Source organism: Ovis canadensis, chromosome 18 (assembly GCF_042477335.2).
Source record: "Ovis canadensis isolate MfBH-ARS-UI-01 breed Bighorn chromosome 18, ARS-UI_OviCan_v2, whole genome shotgun sequence".
NCBI classification, from domain to species: domain Eukaryota; kingdom Metazoa; phylum Chordata; class Mammalia; order Artiodactyla; family Bovidae; genus Ovis; species Ovis canadensis.
In genome coordinates this window covers 82,939,722-82,962,024 of record NC_091262.1, presented here as the reverse complement: position 1 = coordinate 82,962,024, position 22,303 = coordinate 82,939,722, and the positions used below count along the sequence as shown (strand labels likewise).

The 22,303-nt window shown below is 63.4% G+C and overlaps 1 protein-coding gene across 2 annotated transcripts; it reads left to right on the top strand.

Annotated features, from left to right (window-relative positions):
• The first annotated feature begins 12,336 nt into the window (after window positions 1–12,336).
• Window positions 12,337–21,518, top strand: GPR132 (G protein-coupled receptor 132). 2 transcript variants are annotated; one of them, XM_069559955.1, is made up of 4 exons: window positions 12,500–12,545; window positions 13,638–13,871; window positions 16,337–16,436; window positions 19,458–21,518. In XM_069559955.1, the coding sequence occupies exons 3-4, from the start codon at window positions 16,430–16,432 to the stop codon at window positions 20,567–20,569; spliced, it is 1,119 nt and encodes a 372-aa protein (XP_069416056.1). In that variant the 5' UTR covers window positions 12,500–12,545; window positions 13,638–13,871; window positions 16,337–16,429; the 3' UTR covers window positions 20,570–21,518. The 2 variants fall into 2 exon arrangements, with proteins under 2 accessions (XP_069416055.1, XP_069416056.1); XM_069559954.1 differs by lacking the exon at window positions 13,638–13,871 and having other exon boundaries at window positions 12,337–12,545.
• The last annotated feature ends 785 nt before the right edge of the window (window positions 21,519–22,303 follow it).

Below are 22,303 nucleotides of genomic sequence, written 5' to 3'. Positions count from 1 at the left end.
AACAGTGTTATTTACGGTCGCCCAAAACCGGAGACAAAGTAGGTGTCATCCAGCTGGTGCGGTGGGGGCCCCTGTGGTCTGTCCACGAGATGCCACCGGGGGAAGGGGCTGTCCGTGTGCCCGGTGGGCATGAGCCTCCAGTGCCGTGTCTGTAGGAAAGCCTCCGGACCCCACAGGCTGTACCGGTCTGTTCGCGTGAGGTTTTGGAAGAGGCGAAATAAGAGAGGCCCATGACAGATGAGAGGTTGCTAGGGGCGGGGGTTGGGGAGCGACCACCTCTCAGGGGCCGCAGAGGGGCGCGCGGGGTGGCGGAGCTGTTCCCAGCACGACTCTGGTGGGCACACAGCCGGGTGCATCTGTCAAAGCCTACGGAGCTGGGGCTTCCCTGGTGGTCCAGGGGCTCAGAATTCGCCTGCCAATGCAAGAGACACGGGTTCCGCCCCTGGTCTGGGGAGACGCCACCTGGTGCAGGCCGGCTAAGCCCGTGAGCCACAGCTACCCTAGAGCCCATGGTCCAGCACGGGAGAAGCCCCCGCACCACAGCCAGAGAGAGCCTGCGTGCGGCCACAAAACCCAGCACAGCCGCCAGCCAATACATATGCTCATTCAAAAGGAAACCTTTGAAATGAGCGAGGTGAACACCGCAGAGTGAACTTCACCGCATGTACGTGAAGATTTTCTAAAGTGAAAAGCGCCCATTTCAAAAGGCAGATAATAAGGAGGCACTGCAGACTCCCGTGTGTTATTTCTGAAGACACAGATGAGATGAACCAACTCTTAGAAACCTGGAATGGGCTAGAGGAAATGAAAACGTGAATGAAGTGATGCTCAGAAGTTGCCCCACACGGACACCTGGAGCTGGAAGGACAGACACAGACACGGACGGTGACCCAAGGCAGGGTCAGCTCTCTGACAAGCTTGGCGACTCTCGGCTCCAAGGGGCAGGGAGGAACAGGGAGGGGGGCAAGCGCGCGGCACGCAGGCTGCAGCGGGGGACCGAAGCCTGTCCACTGTCTCCGACGTCGGTCGGGGTTTGGGGCTCAACCTGCACCTGAAGGTGAGATTGACATGTGGACACGTGGCCGTAGCACTCACGCTTATAGAAAGGCCCTGTCCCCTGTCCCCATGGCGGGGCCTTGGGGCTGCCCAGCCCAGTGCTGGGTCCCTGTGAGGGGGTGACACGGAGCTGCCAACAGTAATGGGAAGTTCACGGTGGAGCTGGGGCCTATTGCAGAATGAAGTTAGGGTACAAGTTTCCTGGGCTTCTCCGGTGGCTCAGTGGTAAAGAATCTGCCTGCCGTGCAGGAGACATGGGTTCAAGCCCTGGGCCGGGAAGATCCCCTGGAGAAGGGAACGGCTACTCACTCCAGTATTCTGGCCTGGGGAATTCCATGGACAGAGGAGCCTGGCGGGCTGCAGCTCCTGGGGTTGCGGAGAGTCGGACACGACTGAGCAACTGAACACCACCGCGTGTTCTCTGCAGGCCCACAGCGATGCAGACGGGACCAAGGGAAACGGGAGAAGTGAAGTGACCTCCGCTGGCAGAGGTGTGATCTGACGTGTAGGAAATCCTGAGGCTTCCAGCTGAGTGGCAGGACACGAAGCAAGCAAGGAAGTCAACTTTGTTTCTACTGACTAACAGCAGAGAAACTGAGGAGGAAATTAGGAAGTCAATTCCATTCTGTCTCTCTCTTTTCTTTTTCTACACTGTGAGTCCGAAGCATTTGCACCCCTGCCAAGTTCCCAGGGATGTGCTGTGGGCGGCTGGGCGCGGAAATCAGTCCCATTTTCAGCGGCATGAGAAATGATGAAATACTTGGGAACTACCTGACCCAGGGAAGAGAGAAGGCTGCACTGTGGAAGCCACAGACCGCTGCAGGAAGAAGTGAAGACAGGCGGGGCGGCCCGCACCCCGCTCGGACCAGAGGGCGCCCTGCTGCCACAAAGTGGACCTGCAGTCACCACAGCCCCTGCCCAAGTCCCCGTGACGTGACTGATTTTGTTTTGTTCTGTCTGCAGAAATAGAAATGTTCAGAAGTGCTCAGACGCTCGGTCGTGTCCGACTTTCCGAGACCCCACGGACTGCAGCCTGCCAGGCTCCTCTGTCTGTGGGATCCTCCAGGCAAGAATACTGGAGTGGGTGCTATTTCTTTTTCCAGGAGATCTTCCCGACCCAGGGATCCATCCATGTCTCTTGTGTCTCTTGCATTGGCAGGCAGATTCTTTTACCACTATGGCACCTGTGAAGCCCCCAGAAGTAGACATATCCACCCTAAACGTCACATGGGGCCTCAGGGACGCAGTCCCAGGAATTCATCCTCGGGGCAGAGATGATGCCTCCCCGAAGCCTGGCCAGCAGAGACTGTGGGAGGGGTGGGGGTGCAGGGGGACAGGGCCAAATGGGGAGGGGGCCAGACGGCAGAGGAGCCGGGCCGAGACCGGGTGCAGCGTGCCCACTCAGCCCGGCCTCGCTACTCGGGGGCGGGCGCTCTGCCCACGCCCTGCAGGTGCCCACGCCCCTCCTGGAGTCCCGCCTGCACCCCATCTCAACCTGGGAGAGTGGAGCCCGGCCACCTGCCTGTCACAGGGAGGAAAGTGGGCCAGGGCTGGGGGCGGAGTGGGGATACACCGAGTCTGCTACAGTGTGTGTGTGGTGTCTGTGTGTGTGTGTGTGGTGTGTGTGTGGGGTGTGTGTGTGTGTAGGTGTGTGTCTGTGTGTGTGTGGTGGTGTGTGGGGTGTGTATGTGTGTGTGTGTGTGGTGTCTGTGTGTGTGTGTGGTATGTGTGTGGGGTGTGTGTGTGTGGGGGTGTCTTTGTGTGTGTGGCGGTGTGTGTGTGTGTCTGTGTGTGCAGGGTGTGTGTGTGTCTGTGTGTGTGTGTCTGTGTGTCTGTGTGTGTGGGGTGTGTGTGTGTGGGGTGTGTGTGTGTGTCTGTGTGTGGGGTGTGTGTGTGTGTCTGTGTGTGGGGTGTGTGTGTGTGGGGTGTGTGTGTGTCTGTGTGTGTGTCTGTGTGTGTGTGTGTGTGGTGTCTGTGTGGGGTGTGTCTGTGTGTGCGTGTGTCTGTGGGGGTGTGTGTGTGGGGGGGTGTGTGCATGTGTGTCTGTGTGTGTGGGGTGTGTGGGGTGTGTGTGTGTCTGTGTGGGGGGGATGTGGGGGAGGGTGTGTGTGTGTGTCTGTGTGTGTGGGGGTGTCTGTGTGTGTGGGGGTGTGGGGGGTGTGTGTGTGTCTGTGTGTGTGTGTCTGTGTGTGTGGGGTGTGTGGGGTGTGTGTGTGTCTGTGTGGGGGGGATGTGGGGGAGGGTGTGTGTGTGTGTGTCTGTGTGTGTGGGGTGTGTCTGTGTGTGGGGGGGTGTGGGGGGTGTGTGTGTGTCTGTGTGTGTGTGTCTGTGTGTGTGGGGTGTGTGGGGTGTGTGTGTGTCTGTGTGGGGGGGATGTGGGGGAGGGTGTGTGTGTGTGTGTCTGTGTGTGTGGGGGTGTCTGTGTGTGTGGGGGTGTGGGGGGTGTGTGTGTGTCTGTGTGTGTGTGTCTGTGTGTGTGGGGTGTGTGGGGTGTGTGTGTGTGTCTGTGTCGGGGGGATGTGGGGGAGGGTGTGTGTGTGTGTGTCTGTGTGTGTGGGGGTGTGGGGGGTGTGTGTGTGTCTGTGTGTGTGTGTCTGTGTGTGTGGGGTGTGTGGGGTGTGTGTGTGTGTCTGTGTCGGGGGGATGTGGGGGAGGGTGTGTGTGTGTGTGTCTGTGTGTGTGGGGTGTGGGGTGTGTGTGTGTGTGTCTGTGTGGGGGGGATGTGGGGGAGGGTGTGTGTGTGTGTGTCTGTGTGTGTGGGGTGTGTGTGTGGGGTGTGTGTGGGGGGGAGTGTGTGTGTCTGTGTGTGCAGGGTATGTGTGTGTGTGTCTGTGTGTGTGTGTCTGTGTGTGGGGTGTGTGTGTGTGTCTGTGTGTGTGGGGTGTGGGGTGTGTGTGTGTGTCTGTGGGGGGGATGTGGGGGAGGGTGTGTGTGTGTGTGTGTCTGTGTGTATCTGTGTGTGTGTGTGTGTGGGGTGTGTGTGTGGGGTGTGTGTGTGGGGTGTGTGTGTGTGTGTGTCTGTGTGTATCTGTGTGTGTGTGTCTGTGTCTGTGTGTGCGTGTGTGTGTGCGTGCCCGTGCATGCTGGTGAGTGCCTCCGTGGCCACGTGTGTGAGTGCAGCTGTGTGCACTGGGCTCTCCTGTGTGAGGAAGCAAGCACGCCTTGGTGTCATAGCCAGCAAGGGCGTGCCAGCGGGGCGTCCGGGCGGGGGCGGGCTCCCTCGGCCAGGCAGGTAACAAGTCCACGGAGTGAGCCTGCAGGGAGGGGCAGGAAGCGGGGGCCGCTCCACCCTGCCCTGGTGTTTCTGGGGTGGGGGCCCACGCGCTGGGAGTGGAGACGTGGCTTCACACACACGTCTGCACGCACACCCCTCTGCCCTGGGCAGAGCCCTGACTGTGGGCTGGCTGCACCCCAGTCTGGTCACCCAGGGCCCCAGCTGCAGGCCCGGCCCCTCCCCAGCCTGGCACTGCCCCCTGCCGCCCCATCCATGCCCTCCTGACTGCAGCTGGCCACCTGCCAGGATTGTGGGCGCCTCGGGAGGGCCGTGACTCCTCCCACCCAGCGCACGGCAAACGCTCTCTAACCCGGCGGCCAGACTGTGAGTTCTGGCCACCCTGGACCCCCCAGCCCGGCGGCCTCAAGGGCTGTTACCCGAGTGCTGTAAGCTGCGGTCGGCTGCAGCCCCAGCCTCCTGCAGATGAAACCGGATTGCTTCCGGTGCGAACAGTGGCTCGCACGCCAGCTGGGGTGTTTTCCAACGTGGGGCCACTGTCTCTGCTGCATCTGTCAGGGGAGGGGGAGAGCCTGGGTCCAGTGCCCTGACCGCCCAGCCCCAGCTGCTCCCCTCCCAGATCACTTTGACTTCTCACTTAGTAGAGAGGGTGACAGGTGTGGAGGGCCAGCAGCCTGGAGCCTGCGGGGCAGCGCAGGGCTCACTGTGTGTTCTTGCCCACCCGTACTCCTGGCACCTCTGAGGGCCTCCCTGGAGCCTGGGGCAGTGGTGGGTCAGGGGATCCCCCCTGGGCAGGGCTGCCAGGCAGCCTCTGTCATGCGGTGGCATCGGGGTCCCCCCTGGCGGCCCTGCTGACATTTGGGGCTGGAAGCTTCTCTGTGCTGAAGGGCCCTGTCCTTCCTGGGCGTTAGGGTGCTTGGCGCCATCCCTAGCCTTCAGCAGCAGCCCCAGCCCAGGGAGGGAACCCAACACCATCTCCAGGGAGGCTCAGTGTCCTTGGGGACAAATCCTCCGGGTTGGGGACCCTGGGCTGCAAGGAATTGAGGCTCACGGCGGGCCTTGAGGCAGAGGTCTGGGCGGGGGGAGGCTCCTGATCTCACTGGAAGCCTGCCATCTGCGGTTGACCTTTGACAGCAAGTGAGCCTGGGAGTAGCGGCCGGGAAAGGAGGCGGACTCCTGGCCACCGCACCCCCGGCTTAAAGAGGGACTCCAGGCCGCCTCACGCCCCCGGCTTAAAGAGGGGCTCCAGGCCGCCTCGCGCCCCCGGCTTAAAGAGGGGCTCCAGGCCGCCTCGCGCCCCCGGCTTAAAGAGGGCTCCAGGCCGCCTCGCGCCCCCGGCTTAAAGAGGGCTCCAGGCCACCTCTCGGCGTCTGCCCAGCTCTCCCTGCCCCGGGGGAGGCGACCGGCTGCACACACCTGTGCTTCTGGGCAGAGGCCATCCCACTGTGCCCCTGAGGAGGCCCTGACCTCTGAGACCCTCCCTGGGTCCTAGGACCCTGAGGCAAAGCGGGCGGTCCCCAAGGGCTGCTGAGGGTGGATCAGGGCCCAAGGGCTGCAGTCCTGGGGGGCGTGGGGCTGCAGGGCTACAGCCGGGTCTGGGCTGTGCTCAGGGCGGGGTGGCCCTGAGGGATAGTGGGGCCCCTGACGGTGGACGGGGTCTGCTGTGCCCCTGCTTGGAGCTAGTGCGCGGTAGGCACTTGATTAAACAGCTGCTGACGAAGCGAGCAGCCTGCTCCTGCCGCTGTGTGGCTGACTCACCAGTCGCCGCCCCGAGTCCTGCGGAGGCAGCCCTGGCCGGGTGGCCACTCGCCAGCTGGGCTGCCTGGGGGTCCCCAGCTGGCTGCACTGAGTACCATCCACCAGGGCTCTGCCTGCTGAGGTTCCCTCCCTGGGGAGGCCAGGGACCACGCGCGGGGCACGTGGACACACCAGCGATCATGATGGGGCATGTGGACACGCCAGGGACCATGCTCGGGGCGTGTGGACATGCCAGGGACCACGCTCGGGGCACGTGGACACGCCAGGGACCACACTTGGGGCACGTGGACATGCCAGTGATCATGATCGGGGTGTGTGGACACACCAGCAATCATGCTCGGGGCGCGTGGACACACCAGTGATCATGCTCAGGGCGTGTGGACACGCCAGCGATCATGCTCAGGGCGTGTGGACACGCCAGTGATCATGCTAAGGGTGCATGGACACGCCAGTGATCATGCTCGGGGTGCGTGGACACGCCAGTGATCATGCTCGGGGCGCGTGGACACACCAGCGATCATGCTCGGGGCGCGTGGACACGCCAGTGATCATGCTCAGGGTGCATGGACACGCCAGGGACCACCCTTAGGGCGCGTGGACACACGATGGCCTGGGAGGGAGTGGCTAGAGCCACGTCCGAGCGGCGCCCGTGCCCCTCGCACGCCCGTCCCCACCCGCAGGAGGCCTCGTGTGCCCTCAGCATGAGCTCTTGTTCATCTTGGTGCCTGTGCCCCTCGCGCGCCCGTCCCCACCTGCAGGAGGCCTCGTGTGCCCTCAGTGTGAGCTCTTGCTCATCTCGGCGCCCGTGCTCTCCAGTTCTGGCCTCACGTGTGAACTCGGGCCGGGCACCCTTGGCTGCACAGAAAGCCTCACTGTCGATATTGCCAGGCTCTTCCCTGTCTTTCCCCTCACGTGCTTTCGGACACATTTTCAATGTCCTTCTCTGGCCAGGCTGCCAAGGCGCCTCCTGCACGCTCTTCTGTTAACTCCATGGCCTTGCAGACTCTCTCACCGGGGTTCTATTTAGAGCCAAGTCTGTCTGCCCTGGGGCAGTGGCCTGCGGTCCCCACCTGTCTTCGCCAGGGCTGGGGGACAGCCACCCGCTTTCTTCTGAAGCCTTGCTGTTCTGTGCCCCAGTAGCAGTGTCCTCCCCAACAGCTTTTTTTTTTTTTTTCTTTCTGTGTGAAGGAGAAAGTCTTGCTACTTTCCAAACCTCTGGTCCTCCAAGTTTCAGTTTCCCCTTTCACTCTCCCAAGAATAATTCTTCCTGCCCAGAGGCTGGATGTGAGTTCAGTCTTTTTAAGAAAACAAAAATCCTTTCTTTGGCTGTGCCAGGTCTGGCTTCTGCACTCAAGTCAGGATTTCTGTTATTCCTCAAGGCATGTGGGATCTTTAGTTGCAGCATGTGGGATCAGTTCCCTGATCAGGGACCGAACCTGGGCCCCCTGTGCTGGGAGCGCAGTCTTAGCCAATGACCACCAGGGAAGCCTCGAGCACAGTCTTTAGACAATGGTTTCCTCTCATGGGACATATGCACAAGGGATGGGTGGACTCAGGGGCCACAGAGAGTGGGGTGCAAACCCACGGCCCCCAGGGCTTGTGGGCTAGGGGACAGACAGACAGAGGGCGAGGGCCTGTCACAGAGCAGGCGTCTGTGTCCGGAACCTTCTGGTGCCCCCAACAGACACTGGTGATCCTGGGTTCCCAAAATACCGACAGGCAAAGCATGCTTGACGCTTTCTTCTGACAAGTGGATGGGTCGTTCTGGAAATTCTGGAGAAAACAGTAACGTTGTTTGCCATCTTTAGCTTCCCTGGGAGGAGCAACATTCTGTCAGTGGAGACAGAGTCTAGCAAGGCCTATTAAGCTGCTGGGCCAGGGCCACGGGGACTAAAGGTTTGGGTTCTCCACGAGGACCCTGCTTCGCAGGCTCTGGGCAGTGGGTCTCCTGGGGCTTCTCGGGGGAGGAAGCTTCCTTAGGAGGAGCTGCCCCACGGGCCGCACTCCCCTCCACCTCCCCTGCTCGTCGGTCCCCCAGGCTCCCTCTCCCAGCTCCTGCTCCCCAAGCTCCTCCCTCTTCCTCCCAGATCAACCCCACTCTGGACCCTCTTCTCATTTGGGGGCAGTTTCGTCCCTGGGCCTGGCCAGCATGCATCCCGCCCACCTGTCTGGGACCTGCCTTCGCCAAGTGGAAGAGAAGCTGATGAGCATGTGTGCCTGAGGCAGCATGTCCCCCCATACCCTGAAGCTCTTCTTGTTTAGTAACAGCACCCAGGGGCAGTGGGCACCATGAAATCAAAGGCCACATTTCCCAGCCATCCCCCCAGCCAGGCATGGCCACAGCTCTGTATTCTTGAGAAGGTGGGACCAGCAGCACTGTTTGGGGATTCTGGTGCATCTCCCCAAAGAGGAGGGGCCCCACTCTCCTCTACTTCCTTCCTTCCTGACACCTGGAATGCAGATGTGAAGGCTGGAGCTCAAGTAGCCATTTTTGACCAAGAGACAAGGCACCTGGTTTCCCAAGGCCATGGAAGTGGCTGGGCCAGCTGAGGGAGAGAGAGAGAGAGAACTCCACGTGCTCAGCATGTCTGGGGTTTCTGAGGTGATGGGTAGCCTATTCTGGGCTGATCTAGAGCACACTTTAACTCTGTTGAACCCACGACCCATGATTCACATTCAGAGTGCGCCCCAGTCAGAGGAAGATGGGCTGGTAATGAGTTTCAGAATCACCAAGCTCCTGGGATGACAACTTCTGTAAAGCCCCTTTTTGTTCACAGCCTCTTCTCTCCCGAGGAAGCTCTCTCTGAAACCGCCCTGAAAGCCCCTTCTCTGGGAGGTACTGGGGAACTCCTGGGCCCTTGTGAAAGCACCAAGTCCCGAGGAAACCCCGGAGCCCCTGCTTCCCCTCCCCAGCCCCCAATTCAGTGACGCAGCATCAGTGAGGCTGAAGAGTTGGGGGTGGGCAGCGGCCAGCAGTCAGGATGGCCTGGCAGACTTTCTGGAAGAAGAAAAAGCGGTCATCTCAGCAGTGGGTCAGGGGTGGCACAGACAGACTGACTCCCACAAGGCAGCAGGGCTCGCTCCAGGCAGGGGCTGCGTGGAGATGGAGGGGCAGAACATAGCACAAGAGCAAGGCTGAAGAGATGGGGCACGTGACCAGCCCCACAGAGGCGGGGCAGATGGTCCAGCGAGTCTGGGACAACTTGAGGGTCCTCAAGGGCAACAACTAAAGTTGACGGAGGAGACCCACCGAAGATATGAAAACCCCGAGTCCTGCACACGCGCGTCCTCAACAGTGTTACAAGGCAGCCCGCGCATCCACGGATGGGTGACGGATAAACAGATGCGGTCCAGCCACGCGGTGGCACGGGACTCAGCCACACGGGCAGTGACGTCTGACACCTGCTCCAGCGTGGGCAGGCCTTGAGGACCTCATGCCGAGTGAACCAGGCCCGTCACAAAAGGGTGCTCCTGGGAGAGTCCACTCGTCGGGGGTCCCTGGCGCAGTCACACCCACAGAGACAGAGAGCAGGATGGTGGGGGTGGGTGGGGGAGGGCTGGGGAGCCGGGACAGGGTTTCTGTTTGGGGAGACGAGCGTCCTGGGGATAGACGACGTGGACGGTCACACAGCAGCGTGAGGGTGCTGGTCACAGCAGTGTTCCCTTGAAAGTGGTTCTAACGGTAGATTTTACTATCTCTAATTGCCGCAGTAAAAGTCTGAGTCCCTAGTGATACTCAGGGAGAGATGGTGAGAAAGGGCCTGACATCTCAGCTGCGGCAGGAGGCGGTTTGCTGCCCTTGGCTGGGGGAGCAGGGAGGGCCCAGCTCCCTGACCGCCCCCCTAGGCCTGCTGCTACCCTCACAGGCAGAGACACCACGTGATGGGAAAGTCACCACATGAAAGACCCAGTGCGGAGGCCGCCCTGGGGTGGGGAGTGGGAGGTTCAGCTCCGGGGTAGGGGGCGAGACGCCAGACATGCCTTCATGGCGGGGGTCCCAGCGCCAGAAACGCTGACTGAACCGGCCGGGGCTTCAGACCCACTTCCCAGACCCGGGAAGCCGGCAGTGGGGGAGCACGGCGAACGACTCGGGGAACGCCCAGTCACGCACACCGAGGACGTGCCACACGTCAGGGCGGCCGGCCAGGCCCCCTCAGGAAGCGGAGGTCGGGGAGCGCTGCTTCCGAGCGGGGCCGCCGAGACGCCCGACTTCGGCCAGGCACGCGTGCCGGGCGCGCTGTGCCCGCCGCGCTGTGCCCGCCGTGAGCCACCTGGCACCACCGCCGGCCGTCGGGCCGAGGAGGGTGGGCAGGGCACGCGGAGGCTCTGCGGGGGGCGCGGTGCTGAGCCCGGGCTCCGATTCTGCTCACAGGCACGGAGCTCGTCTAGAAGTCTTGGCGCTGGTGTGGGTGGTGGTCACTTGGGCCGTCAGGACGCCCCTCCTTTCCCTATTAAGCCTTCCGAGGCTGTGAGGGGAGCGGAGACCCGTGGCCTGGAGCGCGCTGTCCGGCAGGCGTCCAGACGGTGCCTGGGGGGTCGCCACCGCCTGCCCCCCTGTGTCTTTTCAGGTTTGAATCTGTGACTGTATGACCCACTTAAAACAGCGACTAACGTTCCCCTGTCGTGAGGAGGTGGCGTGATGCTGCAGATGGAATTGGGATGCCTGCCTGGTGGGAGGGGGGACCCCGGGAGCTAGCGGCCTCAACTTGAGCGGCCCCTGGGCGTGTTGAGAAAATGGGCTGCAGCGGGCCCCTTTAACCTGCCTGCAAGACACTCAGCCTTCAGGAGATGCACCAGGCCCATGGCTCCCCCGAAACCCCGCTGCCCACGCCTGCCTCGCTGGCAGGGGTCGCGCCGGGAAGCAGGTGGGGTGGATGCTGCTGCCCCCCGGCTCGCAGCTCCCAGCTCCTTGGGGCCCGGCTCCCTTCCCAGGCCCCCTGAGGAACCCAAGGGAGGACTAGGCTGCCCTCCTCGACCCTACGGCCACGGCCCGGGGGAACGGTGGCCCGAGTCCGTCCGCTGGGGGCACAGCAGCCGGGAACAGGCGGTGCCTCCAGGGGGCCGCAGACGCAGCAGTCCCAGGAGGGCTCAGGCTGCCCCATGATGAGAGCTGTCCCCCCGCATCCCCGAGGGCACTGGCCCACGGCCCTGAAGCGGGCTCTGCTCCTGCTGAGGCCCTAGGTCCTCAGACCCCGAGGAGGCGCCACGAACCGCCAAGCCTTGGCTCCACTGCAGACAGCTAGTCTGGGCCTGTGCCCCTGGGTGGTGGATGGCACCCTTGGCAGTGGCCTGTAGTTGACGCCATCACCCCTGGGCAGCTGTCGGGGGGCTGAGGTGAGTCTTATGCCCAGATTCGCAGGCTCCCCATACCCAGCTCCCCAGGCACTCTGGGACCCCCCTGAGAGACCACTCTGGGTGGGGAGGTTGCTGAGAGGGAGCCAGCCTCCAACCGCAAGGCAATGTCTGAGGAAAAGTGCCAAGTGGGCGCCTGCTCTCCTGGGGCCCCCAGTCCTGGACACGCTAGGCAGGGGCCTTGGTTCCACCTGCCGCCTTGCTGCTGGGGACAGGTGGCCCACAGAGGTTGGGGGCCCAGCCCTGAGCTGGGCTGGAGAGCTGGGACCACAGAGGGAGGTGCAGGGAGGGCCCCAGTGCCTCACCTCAAAGCCCAGAGCCAGCCTAGCGTGGCCAAGCGAGGGGGTGGGTCACCTGCAGCTCGCCATCTTCTGAGGACACTGGTGTGTGCGTCAGGCTGGGGCCCTGCAAGCCCTGCCTTCCCGAGTGGACCCCGGCTTCCTGGGGGATCCATGGACCCCTCAAGAGAAACTCTCCGCGGGTGCCCCCCGGCCTGGCTGGGCTCGGCTCCAGGGGGTCCGGGGGCTCAGGGACAGCGCCGAGGCCCAGGGACCAGCACAGGGCACCCTGGCCTGCAGGGCCCTCCCCAGGATGGGGCCAGGCAGGGGGCTGGGGCTGGGGCTGGGGCTGGGGCTGGGTGCTGTCCTGGGCCCGTGGGGCAGTGCCTGCCTGGAGGCAGCCCGGCTCCCTGCGCCCCTTGAGTGCCCAGGGGCGAGGCCTCCTGGCAGCCCTGCTCTGCGCCCACCAGCCCAGGAGGCCTTCGAGGCCTGAGCGCAGGAGCTCTTGGGGGTCCCCGCCTGGGGGTGCAGCGATGCTGTCTGGGCTCAGTAGGTCCCTGCAGCTCACGCCAGCTGGCCCCACGTCTGGCCCAGTTGCCAGGGAAGTCCTGAGTGAAAGCAGCTCTGGGTGTTGCCAGAAGCGCGAGCAGAAGCGGCCCTGGATCCGTTTTCAGGAAAGTGACGAGGCCACCATCTCACCACCAGCGAGAAGACACCTCGGCCAGTTGCCCCCCCCCGCCCCCCCCCCCCCCCCCCCCCCCCCCCCGTCTTGCTCGGTGTGCGGTTTGGGAAGTTCTAGAGACACTGCTGCTACTTCCTGAACGCGCTCAGCCACGCCTGCAGAGAGGAGCGCGAGGCTGTGGGCCCGGGTGAGTCCTGGGCTCCCGCGGGAGCGTCGGGGTTGGGGGCTGAAAGCAGAAGTGGCTCCTCGGCATGAACGTGGGGGCTTGGTGGAGGGTCTTAGCTGGGGTCCTTCACTGAGAGAGACCCCAGGGCACCAGGGGGCCTGGGAGGGAGCCTGGGAGTTCCAGGCCGGCGGAGCCTGGCCCCGCTGTGGGGAGGCTCCCTGCCCCCCAGAGGACATGTGCTTGCTGCTGCTCCGGGGGTGCTGGCGGGCGGGAATAAGGCACTGCCGCCCTGGCCTCCTGGAGCTGGTGGGGCCGCAGGCGTGTGGGTGTGAGGAGGGACCACAAGACAGGGGGCCCTGCTGGCCGGGCGGCTGGCTGGCCCCTTGGGATGGGGTCCAGGGCTGGGCACAGTGCGGGGTCCCAGGGTGTCTGCCGGGAACGGAGGGCTGGAGCTTTGGCTGCTGAGGACCGGGTGCTTCCCGCCATCCCCACCTGGGCAGCGACAGGGTGACGTTTTAGGGGATCCTCCAGGCAGAGTGGGGCAACATAGGCGCCTCCAGGGGCCCTGGAACAAGGAGGGGCTGTCCAACCTCACCAGCTGTCAGGGAGATGCAGGTACAACCTTCCTGAAGGGGAGCGGGGAAGACGGACACCCGGGGCCGGAGAGGCCGGGCCGCTTGCTGAGAGCGGTGAGCTCGCCGAGCTCGGCCCGGGTTGGGAGGTCCCGCCCCGAAGTGTAAGCTGTGGGCAGACAGAAATGAAGTCAGCGAGCTGGCGTGACGAGGCGGGGGTAGGAGATGGAAATGACCTGAAAGTTCCAGCCGAGGCAAGAGGGGCGAAGGTGCAAATTGGGCAAAGGCGCTGCAGGGCAGCCACAGGACAGGCCATCAGCCGGCACGGCCAGGTCCCATGCTGTGCGATGGGAGCCGGGAGCGAGGCCCGTGGGCGGGCTGGTCCTCGGCGCTTTGGTGGTGCCTGTTTAGAAAGCTCCAGAGTCAACCCTTTCAACGTGTGTTCCCAATAAAGGGAGGGACGCGAGGCACCCGCGGGCCATGGCGCGTCCGGGGAGAGCTCTGCAGGCCGGGTCACTCCCGGTCCTTTCTCTCCCTCCAGGGGCTTCTGCGGGACCTTCCAGGATGTGCAGCTGCCGGGGTGGTGCCCAGGGCTGGCAGGGACAGGGCCGGCGTCCACGGCTGCTGGGAGCCGAGAGCAGGAGCCTCAGGCTGACCCAGGCCACCCACCCCGCGGCCTGTGGCTGCCGTGGCCCCCACCCCTCCTAAGAGCGCAGACCAGGGACCCCAAGCCCACCAGGCCCAGGCCGGCTATCTTCCTAGAGCCTCCTGTGGGGTATGTCAGTCCATGTCCCCTGCAGCTGGGACCACCCGTGGGTCTCCCGAGGTGGACAGGGGCTGGTGAGGGCAGGGAAGAGCAGGCAGCTGGGCCTGGGGGGCGGATGTGTCCCTCTAAGCACCCGACTCTGGGAGAACAAGGGGGGACCCAGGCCTCCCGACCCCCGCCCTCAAGAGCCCCAGCCGAGGATGGGGAGAGGCCAGGGCCCTCTGGGGCCGGCCGGGATCGGATCCTGGTGGGGGACAGTCCACCATCCCCCTGGGCGGGCTGGGCGGTGTCCTGGCTGCCCACCAGGGACAACCTGGGACATGCTGAGGTGGAGCAGACACACGGCCCCCTCCCAGGTCGCTCAGCTCATGGGGTGGGGCAGACACACAGGACCGAGGACACGAGAGGAAGCAGGAGGCACCCAGGCCACCGGGTCCAGAGACCCCGGAGAAGCCAGGGGCAGAGACCTGAAGCCAAGTGTGCGTGGGGGCTGGAGTGGCCAGGGCGAGCCCAGGGACAGGCCAGGCTCTGCAGGGCAAACGGCCCGGAGGTGGGTGGAGAGGCAGGGGTCCCCTGGGCCTGGGCAGGGCAGGACTGCGCCGTGAGGTTGCGGCCGTCCCAGCCGCTGGCCCCCTGGCCCGGGCCTTGTGCAGCGTTCCCGCCCCGGCCCCGCTCCTCCCAACACGGCCTCCCCCGCGACCCGCCAGTCCAGGCAGATGAGGGCAGCTGACAGTCATGGCCGCCACCCCAGACCCAGAGTCCGTGCTGTCTGCACAGGAGGGCAGGGCGGGGGGCACCAGGCAGGGCCCAGACGCCCCCTGGCCTCAGCCAGTCTGTGCTCTCTCTGTACAGACCTCTGCCTGCAGGCCTCGCCCCCGCTGGGGGACGCACACCATCAGTTGGGCCACTTCCTCTGGCTTTTGCAGAAGTGACTTGTAGAGACAGTGGTCCACCTCTGCTCCCAGCCGTTCAGGGAGGAGCTGGCGGGGCTGCCCTTGGGGAGGGACCACCCCCCCAGCTTTCCCAAATCTCAGTTCTTGCAAAGGGACTGGCCCCACACCCAGGGCGGGGCTGGGGGTCTCCTCCAGGGCCCATGTGGTTCAGGGGCGTCCTGACGGCTCCTAGGTGGGTTGGCACCCCCCACACACCACTGCAGCTCACATGGGCCACCCTCAGTGGACACCCACCTTCCTGGAGCCCCCTTTGTCGGGCTTAGCCCCCCTTCATTGGCTGAGCACGGTGGTGAGTGAGGGGATGGACGGGGAGACCCAGGGACCCCCAGACCCACACCCACCAGCCGGTCAGGACGTCCGTTTCAGAATGTTAACAGTGTTTCTCGACTCTTTCCTGCATCTCACCTTTGTCTGTGTTTTCAAGGCCTTGCTTATAAACTCTTTCTAAGCTGATGAACTTCATGCAGTTTCAGGGAAACAGCTTGGTTTCCTGTTATTTCCGGCTAGCTCGCCTGCTGGCATCACAGACAACCCCTCCCGGCGCGGGGGGTGGGGGCGCCTTCAGCTGCCGGCTCCCCTGGGGGTGGGGGCTGGGCTCCAGGCCGGCAGGGAAGACCCTACTTCGGACCCTGTCTGACTGCTAGGATGGGGCCCGTGCTAGGGGCTCTCTGGTTCAGGAAGAAAGCAAGGGTGGGGGCCGGGATGCCGCCCCTTCGGCCAGCACCCTGGATGGAGCCTGCCCGTCCCTGCCCTGAGCTCCCAGTCCCTTTCACAGGGGTGCAGTCCATGCACTTGGAATCTCAGGTGGCTGTTTCATCAGGAGAACTCCCGGAAAGGATTTCACCCCGTCAGAAGTTAAGCACATGGAAGACTTTCGAGGCGCATTGCCCGATTGCACTGGAAAGCCTCTGTGCCCATCTATGCCCCTGTCCCTAGCGTGGAGGAGCCCACTTCCTCACTCACTCACCAACACTGAGAGCTGAAGTCCTTTATCTGTGCCAGTCTCACGGGCGAGAAGGAGATTGACGTGTGGCTGTTGCACGCTCGCCTTTTTTTGACCGTGTGAGCAGAGTTGAGTGTTCTTCCTGTCGAGGTGTTTTCACTTTTGTGAATGATCAGCTTTGACACTTAGTTTTGTTGATTTGTGGGAGTTCTTTCTATATTAAAACTCTGCTGCTGTATCCCAGGATAAACACAAGATTTGTGTGTTTCATTGCTCAGTGGTGTCCGACTCATTGCTTCCCCATGGACTGTGACCCACCAGGCTCCTCTGTCCATGGGATTCTCTAGGCAAGAATACTGGAGTGGGCTGCCATTTCCTTCTCCAGGGGATCTTCCCCACCCAGGGACTGAACCCTGGTCTCTTGCATTCCAGGCGGATGCTTTACCATCTGAGCTACTAGGGGAGGCCGAAATACAAGACTTGGCGTGTAACAAGTGCCCACTGACCATTTGTCAAATGGCTTGATTTATGATTTAATCTGATTTCCCTAAAGCAATTTCTGTCCACTCTTGCTCCAGGTCACTTTCCGCTCTGGGAGCAAACGTCTCCACAGCCCCATCTCTGCCGTGTGACGGGCACTGCCGCCTGGCCCTGAGCCCAGAGCCTGCGACATGCCAGGTGAGGGCCCCACGCGGGCCTCCTTTGACTTGGAACCTTTAGGAGGGAGCCCGTGGGAATTTTTCTACAATGTACGTGGTCTCATAACAGCGATAATTGCTTCAAAAGTCAGCATGCAAAAGGAGACTTCTCAAAATAAAAACTAGCCTGCAGGCAGTAAAGCCAGAGGCGCCCACCCTGTGAGGGGCCTGGGCCCCGCAGAGCCTGCCTCTCTGTCTCCCGGGGCTCATCTGCCCAGCCCAGAAGGCTCCTGCCCAGGAGTTCAGGTCCTCTGAGTGACCCCGGGGCAGGGGCACGCTCTTGCCCGTGTGCCCAGGTGTGGTCGCCAGATGGCTGGGGCGGGGGTGCGGCGTGGGCAGGTTAAGACGGGGCCCCGCGTGCTGCCCACGTGGCCCCAGCAGGCGGTGTGTGACTGAACTATGCTGAGTCCAGGGGGCACCCTCGAGGGCGGGCGGTTGGTGGGGGACCTGGGAGCCAGAAGGAGCCCACAGGCCTCACCTGAGCCTCCACCTGGGCTTCGGGACCCCTCACACCCTGCCCCCCAAGGGGTGGGAAGACAGGGTTGGCACTGGGATGGACCCAGGGCGATGATGCAGTCCAGGTGGTGGGCTGCTGGCTTGTGGAGGACTTGTCCGACCAGAGGGGACAGTTGGTCCAGGCTGGGCCAGCTTGGGCCAAGACAGGTGTCAGCGGCTTCCCGCCCGAGAAGTGCCCTCCCGCCAGCTGCTCCCCACGCACTTCCGGCCCCCATGCTGGACGCTGCCAGCTCTCGTGTGGGGAACTGATGCCTGGGTCTGGTGACTTGGCTGCACCCTCCGTCTGCACATGGAATGAAACCCACGTCCCGGGGGTTAGGGCAGGGGATGGGGCCCCAGGGAAGGGACCGAGTCACGCCCGTCCGGATGGCCACTGCCAAAACCGAAAGACCAAGTGTGGCTGAGGATGCAGAGACGGAAAATGGAGCAGCTGCCGTGGAAACCATCTGGAGGGTCCTCAGAAAGCTACCGAGGGGCTCATCACACGAGCCGGCAGTACGCGCTCAAAGGAAGTGAACGCAGGTGCGGAGAAGGCATCGTGCACCCGCGGTCCCAGCGGCCGGGTCCCCGGCCAGGGGAGTGGAGGCGTGCCCATGGCCCAGCCGCACAGCGACCCGGAGCTGCCCTGAGAAGGAAGGGCGCTCGGAGCCGGGGCTCTGAGGATGCAGTGCCCAGTCCCGGGGCTCATTCTCCCTGTGATCTTGCTTGCTGTTTATCTGACTACTGGGCCTTCGTTGCCTTGTGTGGGCCCCTCTAGTCGCGGGGCACAGGCTCCAGGGTGGGCTCAGCAGGCGTGGCCCCCGGGCCTCACTGCTCAGCCACGCACACCATCTCCCCAGACCCGGGACTGAGGCTGTGTCCCCTGCGTGCGCCGGCGGACTCTCAGCCACTGGACCGCCGGGGACATCCAAGGCCACATTCTTTACCATGCACTCCTAGGAGGGGCTGGGGGTTAAATGCGGACAGAGCTTCAGTTTTGCAAGATGAGAAAGTTCTGGAGACCCGCTTCGTGTCACAGAAGTGGACGCGTGGAGTTTGAAGACCGTCACTTCTATCTTATGCATATTTTGCTAGAATTGTAAGAACAGGGGAAAACGGATGAGGGTGCAGTCGGACTTTGGGGTCACACTGTGGGGCTGTCGCCTCCACTGCCCCAGGCCAGCTGTGCGGCCCTTCTCGATGGGCCTTCGGCCTCCTTCACCGCTTCACTGCTCGCCGCCCGCCCTCACCATGCGCCCCTGCTCAGTCACACAGGCGTGTCCGACTCTTTGCAACCCCATGGACTGTAGTTCTCCAGGCTCTGTCCTTGGGATTCTCCAGGCAAGAATACTGGAGAGGGTTGCCAGTTCCTCCTCCAGGGGATCTTCCTGACCCAGGGATCAAACCTGGGTCTCCTTCATCTCCTGCACTGCGGGCGGGTTCTTTGCCGCTGAGCCACCAGGGGAGCATGGCTCTCCTCCCGCCTTCACAGCCGGCCACGGTGAGACGCCCATGCCAGCTTTGGGATGCGGTGAGGTTTCTTTGGCCGTTGGAAAGGCCTGTGGAAGGGCCCAGGGGTCTTCAACCTCGACTGTAAGTAACCAAAAAGCCTTCACGCCTCAGGGGTCACCAGCCTACAGAAGCGAGAGCCACGTTCTGCACCATCACTGGGGCCGCCCCGCCCCGTGCGGCCCACTGTCCAGTCCCTTGGCTGGGTACTGGGGCCACCGTTGCCAGAGGCTCCCACTGACCTCAAGGGGCTGCTCCGTCTCCGCTGTCCACTCTTGGAGAAGAAGGCCTCTACATGGACAGTGCCTCCAGAGGCCAGGCTCAGTTCTTCCTGCTCCCAACAGGGACCCCAAAGCCCGGGGGGTGTCTGCTCCCTGTGCCCACCCACCAGCCTCGGCACGGTCCCAGCGCGAGCCCCGCAGACCCCGGGGGCACCTCCAAAGGACGGTGTGAGAGTGCGGCTCAGCCGACGCGGTGGAGGAGAGCGGGGGGCGGGTGTGGGCGCTGGGTGTCCTGGTGTCTCCAGGTCCCTGCGCGTGCTGTGGGCTGGGGCGTCATGCAGTGACGGACGGCGGCGACTGCCCCGCGTGCCTGCGTCAACGGAGGACACGGCCAGGCCCAAGCTGTCGGGGCTGGTTTATATTCCGAGACTGATTCTGCCCGTCTGTTTCCCAAGGGGACGTGGACCCACCCACGGAGGGTGGGTGTGGGTTTTGAGTCAGGACACCTGCCCAGGGACTCCAAAGGTCAGCGCCTCCCCCTGGGAGGATGGCCCCCCTCCACTCAGGAAATGCCCCTGGGTGACGCCCCACTAGGTATAAGCACACAACGACCCCGAGACAGGAGAGAACGCCGGTCTGTGGGAGGGTCTGTAGGCCCTGCGCTGCGGGAGTGGGCCCTCCCTGCAAGGCTCCACGTGCTCGGAGGGTCGCTCCAGGTGATCTGATCCACGTGGTCCCCAGTCACACCTGCCCTCACGCTTGTCTGTGCCCTGCAGGAAACACCACGCTGGAGACCAGCCCTGCACTGGGGACCCTGTCGATGGGCGTGTCTCCCCACACATGCAACGTGCCCTTCAACAACAGCAGGGTGTTCCTGGTGACCGTGTATAGCAGTGTGTGCGTGCTGGGCCTGCCGGCCAACTGCCTGACGGCGTGGCTCACGCTGCTGCAGGCGCGCCAGGGCCACGTGCTGGCCGTCTACCTCTTCTGCCTGGCGCTCTGCGAGCTGCTCTACATCAGCACCCTGCCGCTCTGGGTCATCTACATCCAGCACGGGCACCGCTGGCCGCTCAGCCCCTGGGCCTGCAAGGCGGCCGCCTATGTCTTCTTCTGCAACCTCTACGTCAGCATCCTCTTCCTGTGCTGCGTCTCCTGCGACCGCTTCCTGGCGGTGGTGTACGCGCTGGAGATGCGCGGCCGCCGCCACCAGAGAACCGCCATCCTCGTCTCCGCGGCGGTCTTCCTCCTCGTCGGGCTCGTCCACTCCCCGGTGTTCAAGATGGAGCACAGCGACACCTGCTTCGAGACGCTGCCGATGGACCGCAGGGTGGCCGGGTACTACTACGCACGCTTCACGGCGGGCTTCGCCATCCCGCTGTCCATCATCGCCGTCACCAACCAGCGCATCTTCAGGACCGTCCAGCTGAGCACCAGCCTGAGCGCCGCCCAGAAGGCCAAGGTGAGGCTCCTGGCCATCGCGGTCGTGGCCATCTTCCTGGTCTGCTTCGCCCCCTATCACCTGGTGCTCCTGATCAAAGCCGCCGCCTTTTCCTACTACAAAGGGGCCGAAGACCCCGTGTGCGCCTTTGAAATCCGCCTGTACACAGCCTCCGTGGTGTTCCTGAGCCTGGCCACTGTGAACAGCGTGGCTGACCCCATCATCTACGTGCTGGCCGCGGAACTGACACGCCAGGACATGTGCAGGATCCACAAGGGGTGGAAAAAGTGGTCCACGAAGATGGACAACACCAAGCTCACGTGCTCGAAGGACTCAGAGGAGGCGCGCTCGCCCATGTCCCTCACAAACAGCTACGCCTTCCCGGAGCTCGGCCACCCCCCAGGGCCATCGCCAGGCGCCCCAGAGGGGCTGGCCGAAGGGGCCTGCTGAGCCCAGCGCAGGAGTCCAGGGCTGGCCACCCGGTGCTGCTTGGGTCCCACTAGCCAGTGTCCATGGTGCCAGCTGGGGAGCCCCCTCTTAATGACTCACCCCCGATTTCTGGTCCCTGGAGTCTCTGCTGCTGGGGGTCCTGGCTGAGCAGAAGCCCCAGGGAAGGTGGCAGCGTGTGCAGAGCAAGGGCAAGCCTGCTGGCCGTGGGAAAAGCACACGGCGAGCGGGAGTGCTCACTCTGGCAGGTGCTGTCCGCCGTGAGTGCATAGCAGGGCAGCTGGCACAGGCCGTGTGCCCGCCTGGTGCTCTGGCAGCTGGCACAGGCCATGTGTGGGAGCTGCCTGTCAGCCTCCCCATGATGACTTTATTTCCTGAGCTTTTCTGCAAGCGTTGCTTGGATGTGAGTACATGGCTGGGCATCTCTGCTTCTGCCCTGGGTCGTCCATGCAAACTGTACCCCTGGTGTCAGGCCCTTGGCCAGGACAGCTCAGCACTGTGGCCCTGAGGGGAGCCGCGGGGTTGGGGGGAACCGCAAGGTGGGGTGCAGTCCACGTGGCCTCCAGAGGAAGCCCCGTGTGTGCATGGCAGGCACGCCTGTGGGCTGGGAGGGCCGAGGGGCACCCCAGGCAGGGGACACGCCCCAGGGCTCCAAGGACCTGGCAAGTTGTCAGCACGAAGGCTTCCTGGCTCCCCTGTCGGGGCGGAGCTGCTGAGGGCCAGGCCAGGCACAGTGCTGCCTCTGTGTCCTCGCTGGTAGCAGGGCCTGTGACCCCAGCCTCAGCGGGTCAGCGGCGGGGGCTGACTGCACGCAGCTCCGAGATGGTGTCAGGGTCAAATTCCGCTCCCGCTTCTCTGAGGCCGCGTCGTGGATGAGCTTTACTGTGAAAGACCCTAAGACATGTGATTTCGCGTCTGGGAATAAAAACACAAGAGTGCGCGTCAGTGCCAACTTCCTCATGTGCAGAAATGTCATTTCACTGCTCAGGCTCAGGGGAGGGCCAGGCTGGGGGAGGGGAGCGTGCCCGGCTCTCCAGGTGACGGCTGGTTCTAGAAAAGTCCAGAGTGTTCACAGGGCTATCCGTCGAGGCTGACACAGGAGTTCCTGGGGCTGCTGTAACTAATCACCGCAGGATCTCCCAGCCTTCAGGCTGGAGGTCTGGATCGAGGCGTGGGGGTGCCCTGGGGGCCTGGGCTCCAGACCTCATGCTTGGCCTCTGGAGCTCACGAATCCTTCGCTTCCTGGGTGTGGCCACATCACCCCAGGCCATCCCCCTGACTCTCGTCTGTCTGTCTCTTTGGACCTGGAGCTCCCCTGGATAACCCAGGGTGAGCTCATTGCTACACCCTTAGACAGAGCTTATTTTCCAGCAAGGTCCTGCCCGCAGACTCCAGGGCACAGGATGAGACATAGCCCTCTGGGGGCAACAAGCCCACCCCCCACAGATGGCAACAGGGAGCAACAGCCGTGCTGTATGGCTCCCGGGGGAGGTTCGGTTCAGTTCGATTCAGTCGCTCGGTTGCGTCTGACTCTGCGACCCCACGGACTGCGGCACGCCAGGCCTCCATGGCCCAGGGGAGGAGCGGCCCCCGGACTCACCACTCACCCCTCACCTGCTCTGCGCCTGTCGCCGTCTGCGTGGCGGCGCCGGAGACAAATGCGGTTCCTGTGAGAGCACCCCACGACTGCGCGCTGGCTTCCCAGCCTCTTCGAAAGTCTGCTTTAAAAAAGGGAAT